The sequence below is a fragment of the Oncorhynchus mykiss genome, chromosome 13 (genome assembly GCF_057628025.1).
Source record: "Oncorhynchus mykiss isolate SJ-2025 chromosome 13, ASM5762802v1, whole genome shotgun sequence".
Classification (NCBI taxonomy): domain Eukaryota; kingdom Metazoa; phylum Chordata; class Actinopteri; order Salmoniformes; family Salmonidae; genus Oncorhynchus; species Oncorhynchus mykiss.
Window position 1 is genome coordinate 8277673 of NC_143034.1, and position 16170 is coordinate 8293842.

A 16170-nucleotide genomic window follows, 5' to 3' on the forward strand; every position below is an offset into this window, starting at 1 on the left:
CCATTAAGGCCTGATTGGTGGAGTGCTGCAGAGATGGTTGTCCTTCTGGGAGGTTCTCCCATCTCCACAGAGGAACTCTGGATGCCCAGTCAGTAACCGTCAGGTTCTTGGTCACCTCCCTGACCAAGGCCCTTTTCCACCGATTGCTCAGTTTGGTCGGGTGGCCAGCTCTAGGAAGAGTCTTAGTGGCTCCAAACTTCTTCTGTTTAGGAGTGATGGAGGCCACTGTGTTCTTGGGGACCTTCAATGCTGCAGAAATGTTTTGGTACCCTTCCCCAGATCTGTGCCTCGACACAATCCTGTCTCGGAGCTCTATGGACAATTCCTTCAACCTCATGGCTTGGTTTTTGCTCTGACATTCACTGTCAACTGTGGTACCTTATATAGACAGGTGTGTGCCTTTCCAAATCATGTCCAATCAATTGAATTTACCACAGGTGCACAACAATCAAGTTGTAGAAACATCTCAAGGATGATCAATGGAAACAGGATGCAACAGGAGCTGAATTTAGTCTCATAGCAAAGAGTCTGAGTACTTATGTAAATAAGGTATTTCTGTTTTTACATTGCTAAAAACCTTTTTTCGCTTTGTCATTATGGGGTATTGTGATGTCATTATGGGGTATTGTGATGTCATTATGGGGGTATTGTGATGTCATTATGGGGTATTGTGATGTCATTATGGGGTTATTGTGAAGTCATTATGGGGTTATTGTGATGTCATTATGTGGGTAGATTGAAGATAGTAGATTGAAAACATTGTTATCCATTTTAGAACAAGGCTGTAACAAAATGTGGAAAAAGTGAAGGAGTCTGAATACTTTCCGAAAGCACTGAACCTGTTCAGAACGCTGAGATGGAAAGGTTTGTTGTAGAACAGATATGATTGGCTGTCAGGTAGAATAGGGAACCTGTTCAGAACGCTGAGATGGAAAGGTTTGTTGGAGAACAGATATGATTGGCTGTCAGGTAGAATAGGGAACCTGTTCAGAACGCTGAGATGGAAAGGTTTGTTGGAGAACAGATATGATTGGCTGTCAGGTAGTATAGAGATGGAAAGGTTTGTTGGAGAACAGATATGATTGGCTGTCAGGTAGAATAGAGATGGAAAGGTTTGTTGGAGAACAGATATGATTGGCTGTCAGGTAGAATAGGGATGGAAAGGTTTGTTGGAGAACAGATATGATTGGCTGTCAGGTAGAATAGAGATGGAAAGGTTTGTTGGAGAACAGATATGATTGGCTGTCAGGTAGAATAGGGAACCTGTTCAGAATGTTGAGATGGAAAGGTTTGTTGGAGAACAGATATGATTGGCTGTCAGGTAGAGGAATTGTATCAGATCTATTTCTATCTGTGATGTTTCACGCCCCTAATTATGCCCCTGCTTTCACTTGCCTCCTACCACGCCCCCTACCAAAGGTGGAGCCAATCAGGAGCCAGAGCTGGAGTCTTGGCTCAGCCCAGTTGAGGAGGAGGAGTCAAAATTCGGTCCTGACGTTTCATTGGACCAGACGGGGAGTATGTTCGCAGGCAACAGCCAAGCAGAGGACAGTGTCACGGTCATCGAGGAGATCCCCAGTCAGAAGGTGAGGCTGTGTGTCTCTCAAACATTATGATGTAGAGATGTCTTTAAATCGAGTGCGTGAATTCCCTGTCTGAATCCCTGTCCCCCCCGGTCTCTGTTGGGTCAGGAGCACCACCGCCAGACTTACCGCCTGCTGAAGAGGAAGAACGTGATTGTGGAAGCTGTTCAGAGCCTCAAGATCATAGAGGGCCTCTTCACGTCAGTCACACCACTTCCTGTCTCACTGGGATTTGTTGTTAAAAAAATACAAATAATAATTCTCAATCTATTTATATTGTTCTTCTCATCCCTCCTCCCTCTCTCTGTCCCTCTCTCTGTCCCTCTCTCTGTCCCTCTCTCTGTCCCTCTCCCTGTCCCTCTCTCCCTGTCCCTCTCTCTCTGTCCCTCTCTCTGTCCCTCTGTCGCTCTCTCTCTCTCTGTCTCTCTCTCTCTCTTCCTCCCTCTCTGTCCCTCTCCCTCCCTCCCTCTCTCCCCTCCTCCCTCTCTTCCTCTCTGTCCCTCTAGAATCCAGAGGTTGGTTCAGGATGAGGAGAAGCTAGATGGTGTGAACACTAAGTGTTGTAAGAAGTCTATCCTGCGTCTCATCAGATCTCTGTCTAAAGAGGGAATGCTCAAACTGTTCAGAACCACTGTTATACAGGACGGAGTCAGCAAGAAGGTACACACACACACACCGGACACACACACAGACAGACACACACACCGGATATAAACAGACATAATTCACACAGTGCATTTACAGCTTGTTACCATGACTACACACCTATAGATGATATATTCAACTAGTTTCTCTAACAGTTTATCACTTTGTCTTCTCCTCTCCTCCTCCTCTCTCTCCTCCTATCCCTCTCCTCCTATCCCTCTCCTCCTATCCCTCTCCTCCTATCCCTCTCCTCCTCCTCCCCCTCTCCTCCCCCTCCTCTCCTCCCCTCTCCTCCCCTCTCCTCCTCCCCCTCTCCTCCTCCCCCTCTCCTCCTCCCCCTCCTCTCCTCCCCTCTCCTCCTATCCCTCTCCTCCTATCCCTCTCCTCCTCTCCTCCCCTCTCCTCCCCTCCTCTCCTCCCCTCTCCTCCTCCCCCTCTCCTCCTCCCCCTCTCCTCCTCCCCCTCTCCTCCCCTCTCCTCCTATCCCTCTCCTCCTATCCCTCTCCTCTTCCTCCCCCTCTCCTCCCCTCTCCTCCTCCCCCTCTCCTCCTCCTCCTCTCCTCCCCCTCCTCTCCTCCCCTCTCCTCCTATCCCTCTCCTCCTATCCCTCTCCTCCTATCCCTCTCCTCCTATCCCTCTCCTCCTATCCCTCTCCTCCTATCCCTCTCCTCCTCCTCTCCTCCCCCTCTCCTCCTATCCCTCTCCTCCTCCTCTCCTCCCCCTCTCCTCCTATCCCTCTCCTCCTCCTATCCCTCTCCTCCTCCTCTCCTCCCCTCTCCTCCTATCCCTCTCCTCCTCCTCTCCTCCCCCTCTCCTCCTATCCCTCTCCTCCTCCTCCTATCCCTCTCCTCCTCCTCTCCCCCCCCCCCCCCCTCTCCTCCCCCTCTCCTCCTATCCCTCTCCTCCCCCTCTCCTCCTATCCCTCTCCTCCTATCCCTCTCCTCCTATCCCTCTCCTCCTATCCCTCTCCTCCCCTCTCCTCCTATCCCTCTCCTCCTCCTCTCCTCCCCCTCTCCTCCTATCCCTCTCCTCCTCTCCTCCCCCTCTCCTCCTATCCCTCTCCTCCTCCTCCCCCCCTCTCCTCCTCCTCTCCTCCAGGTGGAGTTTATAGTCCACCCCTCTGTCTCTCCTAGTGATGCTTTAGTGAAGTCGGCTATAGAACAGGTCCGCTTCCGAATCTCCTCCTCCTACCCTGCTGCACGGTGAGACAGACACCCTGCTGCACGGTGAGACAGACAGACAGACAGACAGACAACCTGCTGCACGGTGAGACAGACACCCTGCTGCACGGTGAGACAGACAGACAGACAGACAGACAACCTGCTGCACGGTGAGACAGACAGACAGACAGACAGACACCCTGCTGCACGGTGAGACAGACAGACAGACAGACAGACAACCTGCTGCACGGTGAGACAGACAGACAGACAGACAGACAACCTGCTGCACGGTGAGACAGACACCCTGCTGCACGGTGAGACAGACAGACAGACAGACAGACAACCTGCTGCACGGTGAGACAGACAGACAGACAGACAGACACCCTGCTGCACGGTGAGACAGACAGACAGACAGACAGACACCCTGCTGCACGGTCAGACAGACACCCTGCTGCACGGTGAGACAGACAGACAGACAGACAGACAGACCCTGCTGCACGGTGAGACAGACAGACAGACAGACACCCTGCTGCACGGTGAGACAGACAGACAGACAGACCCTGCTGCACGGTGAGACAGACAGACAGACAGACAGACACCCTGCTGCACGGTGAGACAGACAGACAGACAGACAGACACCCTGCTGCACGGTCAGACAGACACCCTGCTGCATGGTGAGACAGACAGACAGACAGACAGACAGACCCTGCTGCACGGTGAGACAGACAGACAGACAGACACCCTGCTGCACGGTGAGACAGACAGACAGACAGACCCTGCTGCACGGTGAGACAGACAGACAGACAGACAGACACCCTGCTGCACGGTCAGACAGACAGACAGACAGACAGACACCCTGCTGCACGGTGAGACAGACACCCTGCTGCACGGTCAGACAGACAGACAGACACCCTGCTGCACGGTGAGACAGACAGACAGACAGACAGACACCCTGCTGCACGGTGAGACAGACACCCTGCTGCACGGTGAGACAGACAGACAGACACCCTGCTGCACGGTGAGACAGACAGACAGACAGACACCCTGCTGCACGGTGAGACAGACAGACAGACAGACAGACAGACAGACAGACACCCTGCTGCACGGTGAGACAGACAGACAGACAGACAGACCCTGCTGCACGGTGAGACAGACAGACAGACAGACAGACCCTGCTGCACGGTGAGACAGACAGACAGACAGACAGACACCCTGCTGCACGGTGAGACAGACAGACAGACAGACAGACCCTGCTGCACGGTGAGACAGACAGACAGACAGACAGACCCTGCTGCACGGTGAGACAAACAGACAGACACCCTGCTGCACGGTGAGACAGACAGATAGACAGACAGACAGACAGACAGACAGACAGACACCCTGCTGCACGGTGAGACAGACAGACAGACACCCTGCTGCACGGTGAGACAGACAGATAGACAGACAGACAGACAGACACCTTGCTGCACGGTGAGACAGACAGACAGACACCCTGCTGCACGGTGAGACAGACAGACAGACACCCTGCTGCACGGTGAGACAGACAGACAGACACCCTGCTGCACGGTGAGACAGACAGACAGACACCCTGCTGCACGGTGAGACAGACAGACAGACACCCTGCTGCACGGTGAGACAGACAGACAGACAGACAGACACCCTGCTGCACGGTGAGACAGACAGACAGACACCCTGCTGCACGGTGAGACAGACAGACAGACACCCTGCTGCACGGTGAGACAGACAGACAGACAGACAGACAGACAGACAGACAGACACCCTGCTGCACGGTGAGACAGACAGACAGACAGACACCCTGCTGCACGGTGAGACAGACAGACAGACAGACACCCTGCTGCACGGTGAGACAGACAGACAGACACCCTGCTGCACGGTGAGACAGACAGACAGACAGACAGACAGACAGACAGACAGACAGACAGACACCCTGCTGCACGGTGAGACAGACAGACAGACACCCTGCTGCACGGTCAGACAGACAGACAGACAGACAGACAGACAGACAGACCCTGCTGCACGGTGAGACAGACAGACAGACAGACAGACAGACCCTGCTGCACGGTGAGACAGACAGACAGACAGACAGACAGACAGACAGACAGACAGACAGACAGACCCTGCTGCACGGTGAGACAGACAGACAGACAGACAGACAGACCCTGCTGCACGGTGAGACAGACAGACAGACAGACAGACAGACAGACAGACAGACAGACCCTGCTGCACGGTGAGACAGACAGACAGACAGACCCTGCTGCACGGTGAGACAGACAGACAGACAGACAGACCCTGCTGCACGGTGAGACAGACAGACAGACAGACAGACAGACAGACCCTGCTGAACGGTGAGACAGACAGACAGACAGACAGACAGACAGACAGACAGATTTAAGAGTGTGTAAAGACTCCTCTCTAACTGCTCTCTTTCATTTCTCTCTATCCTTCTTTCTTTCCTTCTCTCTCTTTCTCTATCATTCTCTCTTAATTTCTCTCTATCCTTCTTTCTTTCCTTCTCTCTCTTTCTCTATCCTTCTCTCTCTTAATTTCTCTCTATCCGTCTCTCTCTATCCTTCTCTCTCTCTCTCTCTCTTTCATTTCTCTCTCTCTCTCTCTCTCTCTCTCTCTCCATCCTCCTCTCTCTCTCTGTAGTAATGAAATGCAGGAAGAGGAGAAGGCGAAGGAGAGGGAGAGGAGCAGTGTGGGAAATGAGGTGCCTGCTGAACCCCAGAATATGAGAACAGAGGACAAGATGGGAGACAAAGACAAACAACTGAAGAACTTCAAACCTTCTATAGGTAAACTTCTGTGTGGCGTGAGATGGTGGTTACCCTGGAACCTGGAACCTGGAACCTGACTGTTCAGTAGCTGAGATGGTTGTTACCCTGGAACCTGACTGTTCAGTAGCTGAGATGGTTGTTACTCTGGAACCTGACTGTTCAGTAGCTGAGATGGTTGTTACCCTGCTACCTGGAACCTGACTGTTCAGTAGCTGAGATGGTTGTTACCCTGGAACCTGACTGTTCAGTAGCTGAGATGGTTGTAACCCTGGAACCTGACTGTTCAGTAGCTGAGATGGTTGTTACCCTGCTACCTGGAACCTGACTGTTCAGTAGCTGAGATGGTTGTTACCCTGCTACCTGGAACCTGACTGTTCAGTAGCTGAGATGGTTGTTACCCTGCTACCTGGAACCTGACTGTTCAGTAGCTGAGATGGTTGTTACCCTGCTACCTGGAACCTGACTGTTCAGTAGCTGAGATGGTTGTTACCCTGGAACCTGACTGTTCAGTAGCTGAGATGGTTGTTACCCTGGAACCTGACTGTTAAGTAGCTGAGATGGTTGTTACCCTAGAACCTGACTGTTCAGTAGCTGAGATGGTTGTTACCCTGGAACCTGACTGTTCAGTAGCTGAGATGGTTGTAACCCTGCTACCTGGAACCTGACTGTTCAGTAGCTGAGATGGTTGTTACCCTGCTACCTGGAACCTGACTGTTCAGTAGCTGAGATGGTTGTTACCCTGGAACCTGACTGTTCAGTAGCTGAGATGGTTGTTACCCTGCTACCTGGAACCTGACTGTTCAGTAGCTGAGATGGTTGTTACCCTGCTACCTGGAACCTGACTGTTCAGTAGCTGAGATGGTTGTTACCCTGCGACCTGGAACCTGACTGTTCAGTAGCTGAGATGGTTGTTACCCTAGAACGTGACTGTTCAGTAGCTGAGATGGTTGTTACCCTGGAACCTGACTGTTCAGTAGCTGAGATGGTTGTTACCCTAGAACGTGACTGTTCAGTAGCTGAGATGGTTGTTACCCTGGAACCTGACTGTTCAGTAGCTGAGATGGTTGTTACCCTAGAACCTGACTGTTCAGTAGCTGAGATGGTTGTTACCCTGGAACCTGACTATTCAGTAGCTGAGATGGTTGTAACCCTGCTACCTGGAACCTGACTGTTCAGTAACTGAGATGGTTGTTACCCTTCTACCTGGAACCTGAATGTTCAGTAGCTGAGATGGTTGTTACCCTGCTACCTGGAACCTGACTGTTCAGTAGCTGAGATGGTTGTTACCCTGGAACCTGACTGTTCAGTAGCTGAGATGGTTGTTACCCTGGAACCTGACTGTTCAGTAGCTGAGATGGTTGTTACCCTGGAACCTGACTGTTCAGTAGCTGAGATGGTTGTTACCCTGCTACCTGGAACCTGACTGTTCAGTAGCTGAGATGGTTGTTTCCCTGCTACCTGGAACCTGACTGTTCAGTAGCTGAGATGGTTGTTACCCTGCTACCTGGAACCTGACTGTTCAGTAGCTGAGATGGTTGTTACCCTAGAACGTGACTGTTCAGTAGCTGAGATGGTTGTTACCCTGGAACCTGACTGTTCAGTAGCTGAGATGGTTGTTACCCTAGAACCTGACTGTTCAGTAGCTGAGATGGTTGTTACCCTGGAACCTGACTGTTCAGTAGCTGAGATGGTTGTAACCCTGCTACCTGGAACCTGACTGTTCAGTAGCTGAGATGGTTGTTACCCTGCTACCTGGAACCTGACTGTTCAGTAGCTGAGATGGTTGTTACCCTGGAACCTGACTGTTCAGTAGCTGAGATGGTTGTTACCCTGGAACCTGACTGTTCAGTAGCTGAGATGGTTGTTACCCTGGAACCTGACTGTTCAGTAGCTGAGATGGTTGTTACCCTGGAACCTGACTGTTCAGTAGCTGAGATGGTTGTTACCCTGGAACCTGACTGTTCAGTAGCTGAGATGGTTGTTACCCTGCTACCTGGAACCTGACTGTTCAGTAGCTGAGATGGTTGTTACCCTGCTACCTGGAACCTGACTGTTCAGTAGCTGAGATGGTTGTTACCCTGCTACCTGGAACCTGACTGTTCAGTAGCTGAGATGGTTGTTACCCTGGAACCTGACTGTTCAGTTGCTGAGATGGTTGTTACCCTGCTACCTGGAACCTGACTGTTCAGTAGCTGAGATGGTTGTTACCCTGCTACCTGGAACCTGACTGTTCAGTAGCTGAGATGGTTGTTACCCTGCTACCTGGAACCTGACTGTTCAGTAGCTGAGATGGTTGTAACCCTGGAACCTGACTGTTCAGTAGCTGAGATGGTTGTTACCCTGCTACCTGGAACCTGACTGTTCAGTAGCTGAGATGGTTGTTACCCTGGAACCTGACTGTTCAGTAGCTGAGATGGTTGTTACCCTGGAACCTGACTGTTCAGTAGCTGAGATGGTTGTTACCCTGGAACCTGACTGTTCAGTAGCTGAGATGGTTGTTACCCTGCTACCTGGAACCTGACTGTTCAGTAGCTGAGATGGTTGTTACCCTGCTACCTGGAACCTGACTGTTCAGTAGCTGAGATGGTTGTTACCCTGGAACCTGACTGTTCAGTAGCTGAGATGGTTGTAACCCTGGAACCTGACTGTTCAGTAGCTGAGATGGTTGTTACCCTGCTACCTGGAACCTGACTGTTCAGTAGCTGAGATGGTTGTTACCCTGGAACCTGACTGTTCAGTAGCTGAGATGGTTGTTACCCTGGAACCTGGAACCTGACTGTTCAGTAGCTGAGATGGTTGTTACCCTGGAACCTGACTGTTCAGTAGCTGAGATGGTTGTTACCCTGGAACCTGACTGTTCAGTAGCTGAGATGGTTGTTACCCTGCTACCTGGAACCTGACTGTTCAGTAGCTGAGATGGTTGTTACCCTGGAACCTGACTGTTCAGTAGCTGAGATGGTTGTTACCCTGGAACCTGACTGTTCAGTAGCTGAGATGGTTGTTACCCTGGAACCTGACTGTTCAGTAGCTGAGATGGTTGTTACCCTGGAACCTGACTGTTCAGTAGCTGAGATGGTTGTTACCCTGGAACCTGACTGTTCAGTAGCTGAGATGGTTGTTACCCTGGAACCTGACTGTTCAGTAGCTGAGATGGTTGTTACCCTGGAACCTGACTGTTCAGTAGCTGAGATGGTTGTTACCCTGGAACCTGACTGTTCAGTAGCTGAGATGGTTGTTACCCTGGAACCTGACTGTTCAGTAGCTGAGATGGTTGTTACCCTGGAACCTGACTGTTCAGTAGCTGAGATGGTTGTAACCCTGGAACCTGACTGCTCAAGTCTCTCTCTGTCTCCCCCCCAGTCCCAGGTCTCAAGTCTGTCTCCCCCCCCCAGTCCCAGGTCTCAAGTTTCTCTCTCTCTCTGTCTCCCCCCCAGTCCCAGGTCTCAAGTTTCTCTCTCTCTCTGTCTCCCCCCCAGTCCCAGGTCTCAAGTCTCTCTCTCTCTCTGTCTCCCCCCCAGTCCCAGGTCTCAAGTCTCTCTCTCTCTCTGTCTCCCCCCCAGTCCCAGGTCTCAAGTCTCTCTCTCTCTCTGTCTCCCCCCAGTCCCAGGTCTCAAGTCTCTCTCTCTCTCTGTCTCCCCCCCAGTCCCAGGTCTCAAGTCTCTCTCTCTCTCTGTCTCCCCCCAGTCCCAGGTCTCAGCAGGTCTTTGGGGTACCAGCCTAAGATGCCTCGTCTGAGACTGACACACACCTTCTTGTGGTACGCACCAGTATTACCCTTAAACTAACTAGTCTCACAGTCAGTATTACCTTTAAACTAACTAGTCTCACAGTCAGTATTACCTTTAAACTAACTAGTCCCACAGTCAGTATTACCCTTAACTAGTCCCAGAGTCAGTATTACCCTTAACTAGTCCCAGAGTCAGTATTACCCTTAACTAGTCCCAGAGTCAGTATTACCCTCCAACTAGTCCCAGAGTCAGTACTACCCTCCAACTAGTCCCAGAGTCAGTATTACCCTTCAACTAGTCCCAGAGTCAAGCTACTTTTCTCTTTGTCGGATAAATAAAGTATTTTGGATTGAATTACATTTATTGTTCTAGTAAACCTAGTATTTCATGCCCCACAGTGTGTCCTGGGCAACGTAAGGGGGTTCAGTTACAAAACTCATGAAGTCAGAGAAACACTTGTTAAAACCTTAGCAATATTTATCATTGATCAAATGTCTTCCTAGGTATCTGGTCTACGGACACCCCCTGAGACACCCCTCTACCCCCACTCCCCCTGACCTCCACAACACCTCCAGCTCTATCATCCTCCCCACTGATAATCCTGGTGTCCAGACTACCTACCCCACTCCCCCTGACCTCCACAACACCTCCAGCTCTATCGTCCTCCCCACTGATAACCCTGGTGTCCAGACTACTTACCCCACCACCCCCAGTAACCCCTCACAACCCCAAACTACACACCCTGACGACACCCATCCTTCTAGCTCTGAACACACAGACCTCCCCACCTCAACCCCCCGAAACACAGACTCCCCCAATCCCCAGAACTCAGACCTCCCCACCTCAACCCCCCAAAACACAGACTCCCCCAATCCCCAGAACTCGGACCTCCCCACCTCAACCCCCCGAAACACAGACTCCCCCAATCCCCAGAACTCAGACCTCCCCACCTCAACCCCCCGAAACACAGACTCCCCCAATCCCCAGAACTCAGACCTCCCCACCTCAACCCCCCGAAACACAGACTCCCCCAATCCCCAGAACTCAGACCTCCCCGACACCCAGAGCCCACCCACTGACAACGCTGCAGTAAGTGACCCCGCCTCCACAGAGGGACAGCCAGGCCTGACTCCTGACCCGGAAGTGATGTCATCGTTGGCAGAGGAAGAGCAGGAGGTGATCAATCTGACAGATGTCGGACACGACCCTGACATGAAAGGTTAATTTCCTGTTATTGGTGCTAGAATATGTGAATGAATGCTAACCTCCCCTGTTATTGATGCTATAATATGTGAATGAATGCTAACCTCCCCTGTTATTGATGCTATAATATGTGAATGAATGCTAACCTCCCCTGTTATTGGTACTATAATATGTGAATGAATGCTAACCTCCCCTGTTATTGGTACTATAATATGTGAATGAATGCTAACCTGCCCTGTTATTGGTACTATAATATGTGAATGAATGCTAACCTCCCCTGTTATTGGTGCTATAATATGTGAATGAATGCTAACCTCCCCTGTTATTGGTACTATAATATGTGAATGAATGCTAACCTCCCCTGTTATTGGTACTATAATATGTGAATGAATGCTAACCTCCCCTGTTATTGGTACTAGTAAGAGGTTTGCATGTTTTGGGGACATAAGCTTTGTGCCTCTAACTTTCCAACTCGTCATTATTCACAATTCATTCAGGATGATCTGTAATCATGGTGTCATCCCCCATTTCATGGTAGCATCCCCCATTTCATGGTAGTATCCCGCATTCATGGTAGCATCCCGCATTCATGGTAGCATCCCACATTCACGGCAGCATCCCGCATTCACGGTAGCATCCCGCATTCATGGTAGCATCCCGCATTCATGGTAGCATCCCGCATTCATGGTAGCATCCCGCATTCATGGTAGCATCCCGCATTCATGGTAGCATCCCACATTCATGGTAGCATCCCGCATTCATGGTAGCATCCCGCATTCATGGTAGCATCCCGCATTCATGGTAGCATCCCACATTCATGGCAGCATCCCGCATTCACGGTAGCATCCCGCATTCACGGTAGCATCCCGCATTCACGGTAGCATCCCGCATTCATGGTAGCATCCCGCATTCATGGTAGCATCCCGCATTCATGGTAGCATCCCACATTCATGGTAGCATCCCGCATTCATGGTAGCATCCCACATTCATGGTAGCATCCCGCATTCATGGTAGCATCCCGCATTCATGGTAGCATCCCACATTCATGGTAGCATCCCACATTCACGGCAGCATCCCGCATTCATGGTAGCATCCCACATTCACGGCAGCATCCCGCATTCATGGTAGCATCCCCCATTCATGGTAGCAGTGTTCAGAAAACATGTTATATTGTTATTTACAGTAAAAGTGACTCCAAAATGACAAAATATATTCATCCAAAACACAACCAAAACAAACTGCTAATACATCAACAAGTGTGTAGAGTCACAAGCTTGATATAATCATCAGCCCGCTAGGAATATGGGACCAAATAGTAAATATGTTAACTAAATGTAATACAGTAAGGTGATGTGTCCTAATACCCACGGCCCCTTTAAATGGGGGGGACCACGGCCCCTTTAAATGGGGGGGACCACAGCCCCTTTAAATGGGGGGGACCACGGCCCCTTTAAATGGGGGACCACGGCCCCTTTAAATGGGGGGACCACGGCCCATTTAAATGGGGGGACCACGGCCCCTTTAAATGGGGGGACCACGGCCCCTTTAAATGGGGGGAACACGGCCCCTTTAAATGGGGGGAACACGGCCCCTTTAAATGGGGGGAACACGGCCCCTTTAAATGGGGGACCACGGCCCCTTTAAATGGGGGACCACGGCCCCTTTAAATGGGGGGACCACGGCCCCTTTAAATGGGGGGACCACGGCCCCTTTAAATGGGGGGACCACGGCCCCTTTAAATGGGGGGGACCACGGCCCCTTTAAATGGGGGGGACCACGGCCCCTTTAAATGGGGGGGACCACGGCCCCTTTAAATGGGGGGACCACGGCCCCTTTAAATGGGGGGGACCACGGCCCCTTTAAATGGGGGGGACCACGGCCCCTTTAAATGGGGGGGACCACGGCCCCTTTAAATGGGGGGGACCACGGCCCCTTTAAATGGGGGGGACCACGGCCCCTTTAAATGGGGGACCACGGCCTCTTTAAATGGGGGGACCAGATACACTGCTTTAGTTTCTGAACAGGTAAACACATATGGATGAAAAAAACAACCCAAAAAAGCAAAGTTCTGTCGCCTCTTATAAAACATTAGATCTCAAATGAAGCCTCTCTGTGTAGTGGACTGTTGGGGTCTGGATGAAATGACACTTAGGCTTCTAATATGTGCTTACTTACTCTCTCTCGCCTCCCCCTTTCTCTCTCTCTCTCCCCCCAATCTTGCTCTCCCCCCTCTTGCTCTCCCCCCTCTTGCTCTCCCCCCTCTCGCTCTCCCCCTTTGCTCTCCCCCCTCTCCCTCCCTCCCCCCTCTCACTCTCCCCCTTTGCTCTCCCCCCCTCTCACTCTCACCACTCTCCTCACTCTCACCACTCTCCTCACTCTCCCCCCACTCACTCTCCCCCCACTCACTCTCCCCCCACTCACTCTCCCCCCTCTCACTCTCCCCCCTCTCACTCTCCCCCCTCTCACTCTCCCCCCACTCACTCTCCGCCCCTCCCCCCCCTCTCCTCCCTCCCCCCCCCCCCTCTCTCCTCCTCTCTCTAGTCTATGTAGATGAGGTGTCTTGGAGGAGGTTCATCCCCCCGGCTCCGGTCCACAGAGAGTTTGGTCCAGGCTGGGCCCTGACCTCTGATGTTGTTCTCTGTCTGCCTCTCTCCATCTACATTCAGATTATACAGATATCCTTCAAGGTACACACCCTCTCACACACACACACACTCTCACACACACACACACACACACACACACACACACACACACATACACCGGCAGCACAGTACATACACACACACACTCTCACACACAGACACCGCCTGCACAGCACACACACACACACACTCTCTCACACGCACTCCGGCTGCACAGTACACACACACATTTTTCAAACAGTAGTGCCACCTCTTACTTAATCTCTTTCTCTCTCTGTCTCTCTCTCTTTCTGTCTCTCTCTCTTTCTGTGTCTCTCTCTTTCTCTCTCTCTCTCTCTCTCTCTCTCTCTGTGTCTCTCTCTCTCTCTCTCTCTCTCTGTGTCTGTCTCTCTCTCTCTCTCTGTGTGTCTGTCTGTCTCTGTATGTGTGTCTCTCTGTCTCTGTGTGTCTCTCTCTCTGTCTCTGTGTCTCTCTGTCTGTGTCTCTCTGTCTGTGTCTCTCCCTGTGTCTCTGTGTGTCTCTCTCTCTGTCTCTCTCTGTTAGGTGGATGGTTTGGAGGAGTATCTGAACGACCCAGTGAAGCAGCACTACCTTATCAGGTTCCTGCCTTCTAGGATGAAGACCCAACTACTGCACAAACGGTGACACACACACACTAGTTAAATATACACACACACTAGTTAAATATACACACACACTAGTTAAATACCCACACACTAGTTAAATATACACACACACTAGTTAAATATACACACACACTAGTTAAATACACACACACACTAGTTATATACACACACACACTAGTTAAATACACGCACACACTAGATATATACACACACACACTAGTTAAATACACACACACACTAGTTAAATATACACACACACTAGTTAAATATACACACACACTAGTTATATACACACACACACTAGTTATATACACACACACACACTAGTTAAATACACACACACACTAGTTATATACACACACACACTAGTTAAATACACACACACACTAGTTATATATACACACACACTAGTTATATACACACACACACAAGTTATATACACACAAACGGTGTGACGTGATTTGTTCATTTATTTCTGTCGCCCAATTACAAACTGTCGCGTAAAGACCCTCTTTGCGTCGTCCAATCAGAAGAAGCCATAACAAGAAGTGTCGTTGATATATTTCCTGTGTCTGTCCATCATAACAGGAAGTACATCTTTAGTTTCCATGACAGCATGCAGCGTCTGATTTTCATGGGTCTGCTGCAGTTTGGCCCGGTGGAGAAGTTCCAAGACAAAGACCAGGTATCTCTTCTAGCACAAACACATCAATTACACATGTCAAGTCCACTATATGGGGTACTTCGAGCGGTCGTGGACCGGTTCCACACGGACCTTTAGGTGTGCAAAGCGCTGTGTGAACGCTGTGGGGTCCTGTGCCTTATATAATGTCAGAAAGCCTCCGTCCGTCTCGTCTCTGCTTCCACTCTCAGCGGAGCTTCCTTGAGGTGTCAGGTTTCAGAACCCAGATTTGCATAGGGAGTGATGTCACGTTTTCTGGCCAATCCAGATAAGGAATAGTGTCAGGTTTCAGAACCCAGATTTGCATAGGGAGTGATGTCACGTTTTCTGGCCTATCCAGATAAGGAATAGTGTCAGGTTTCAGAACCCAGATTTGCATAGGGAGTGATGTCACGTTTTCTGGCCTATCCAGATAAAGAATAGATTTCCTCTTGCTCTGTACCAGCCAATGGTGTGACGGCAGATGAACGGTGACCCGTCTGGCGAGTCCAACCATTATGGTCTCATCATGGTGTGATATTCTCAGACAGATTTGGAGCTTCACGACTCGAACAAAATACTAAATGATTTCCTAGAACTTTTTTTAACAAGAATACTTTCTCTTAGAGAGACAAATCACGTTGTGCTTAAAGCTGAAGTTATAACGGAGACTGCACGCGTCTCAAATCAAATTGTATTTGTCACCTGCTGAATACAACAGGTGTAGTAGACCTTACAGTGAAATGCTGAATACAACAGGTGTAGTAGACCTTACAGTGAAATGCTGAATATAACAGGTGTAGTAGACCTTACAGTGAAATGCTGAATACAACAGGTGTAGACAGACCTTACAGTGAAATGCTGAATACAACAGGTGTAGTAGACCTTACAGTGAAATGCTGAATACAACAGGTGTAGTAGACCTTACAGTGAAATGCTGAATACAACAGGTGTAGTAGACCTTACAGTGAAATGCTGAATACAACAGGTGTAGTAGACCTTACAGTGAAATGCTGAATACAACAGGTGTAGTAGACCTTACAGTGAAATGCTGAATACAACAGGTGTAGTAGACCTTACAGTGAAATGCTGAATACAACAGGTGTAGTAGACCTTACAGT

General features: G+C 50.3%; 1 protein-coding gene across 16 annotated transcripts in view; it reads left to right on the forward strand.

The window, feature by feature from the left end:
* gtf3c1 (general transcription factor IIIC subunit 1) overlaps positions 1 to 16170 on the forward strand; it is a 92265-nt gene that overhangs the window by 28727 nt on the left and 47368 nt on the right. For all 16 annotated transcript variants that reach the window (XR_016485607.1, XR_016485603.1, XR_016485608.1 and 13 more), the window contains exons 10-19: positions 1420 to 1586; positions 1692 to 1783; positions 2090 to 2243; positions 3327 to 3430; positions 6059 to 6204; positions 9871 to 9943; positions 10418 to 11133; positions 13659 to 13804; positions 14306 to 14403; positions 14977 to 15073. Coding sequence is in view for 9 of the 16 variants with exons in the window: in XM_090194988.1 (XP_090051114.1) it covers positions 1420 to 1586; positions 1692 to 1783; positions 2090 to 2243; positions 3327 to 3430; positions 6059 to 6204; positions 9871 to 9943; positions 10418 to 11133; positions 13659 to 13804; positions 14306 to 14403; positions 14977 to 15073 (1793 nt within the window). In the remaining 7 variants the exon portion in view is untranslated. The remainder of the gene's footprint in view (positions 1 to 1419; positions 1587 to 1691; positions 1784 to 2089; positions 2244 to 3326; positions 3431 to 6058; positions 6205 to 9870; positions 9944 to 10417; positions 11134 to 13658; positions 13805 to 14305; positions 14404 to 14976; positions 15074 to 16170) is intronic.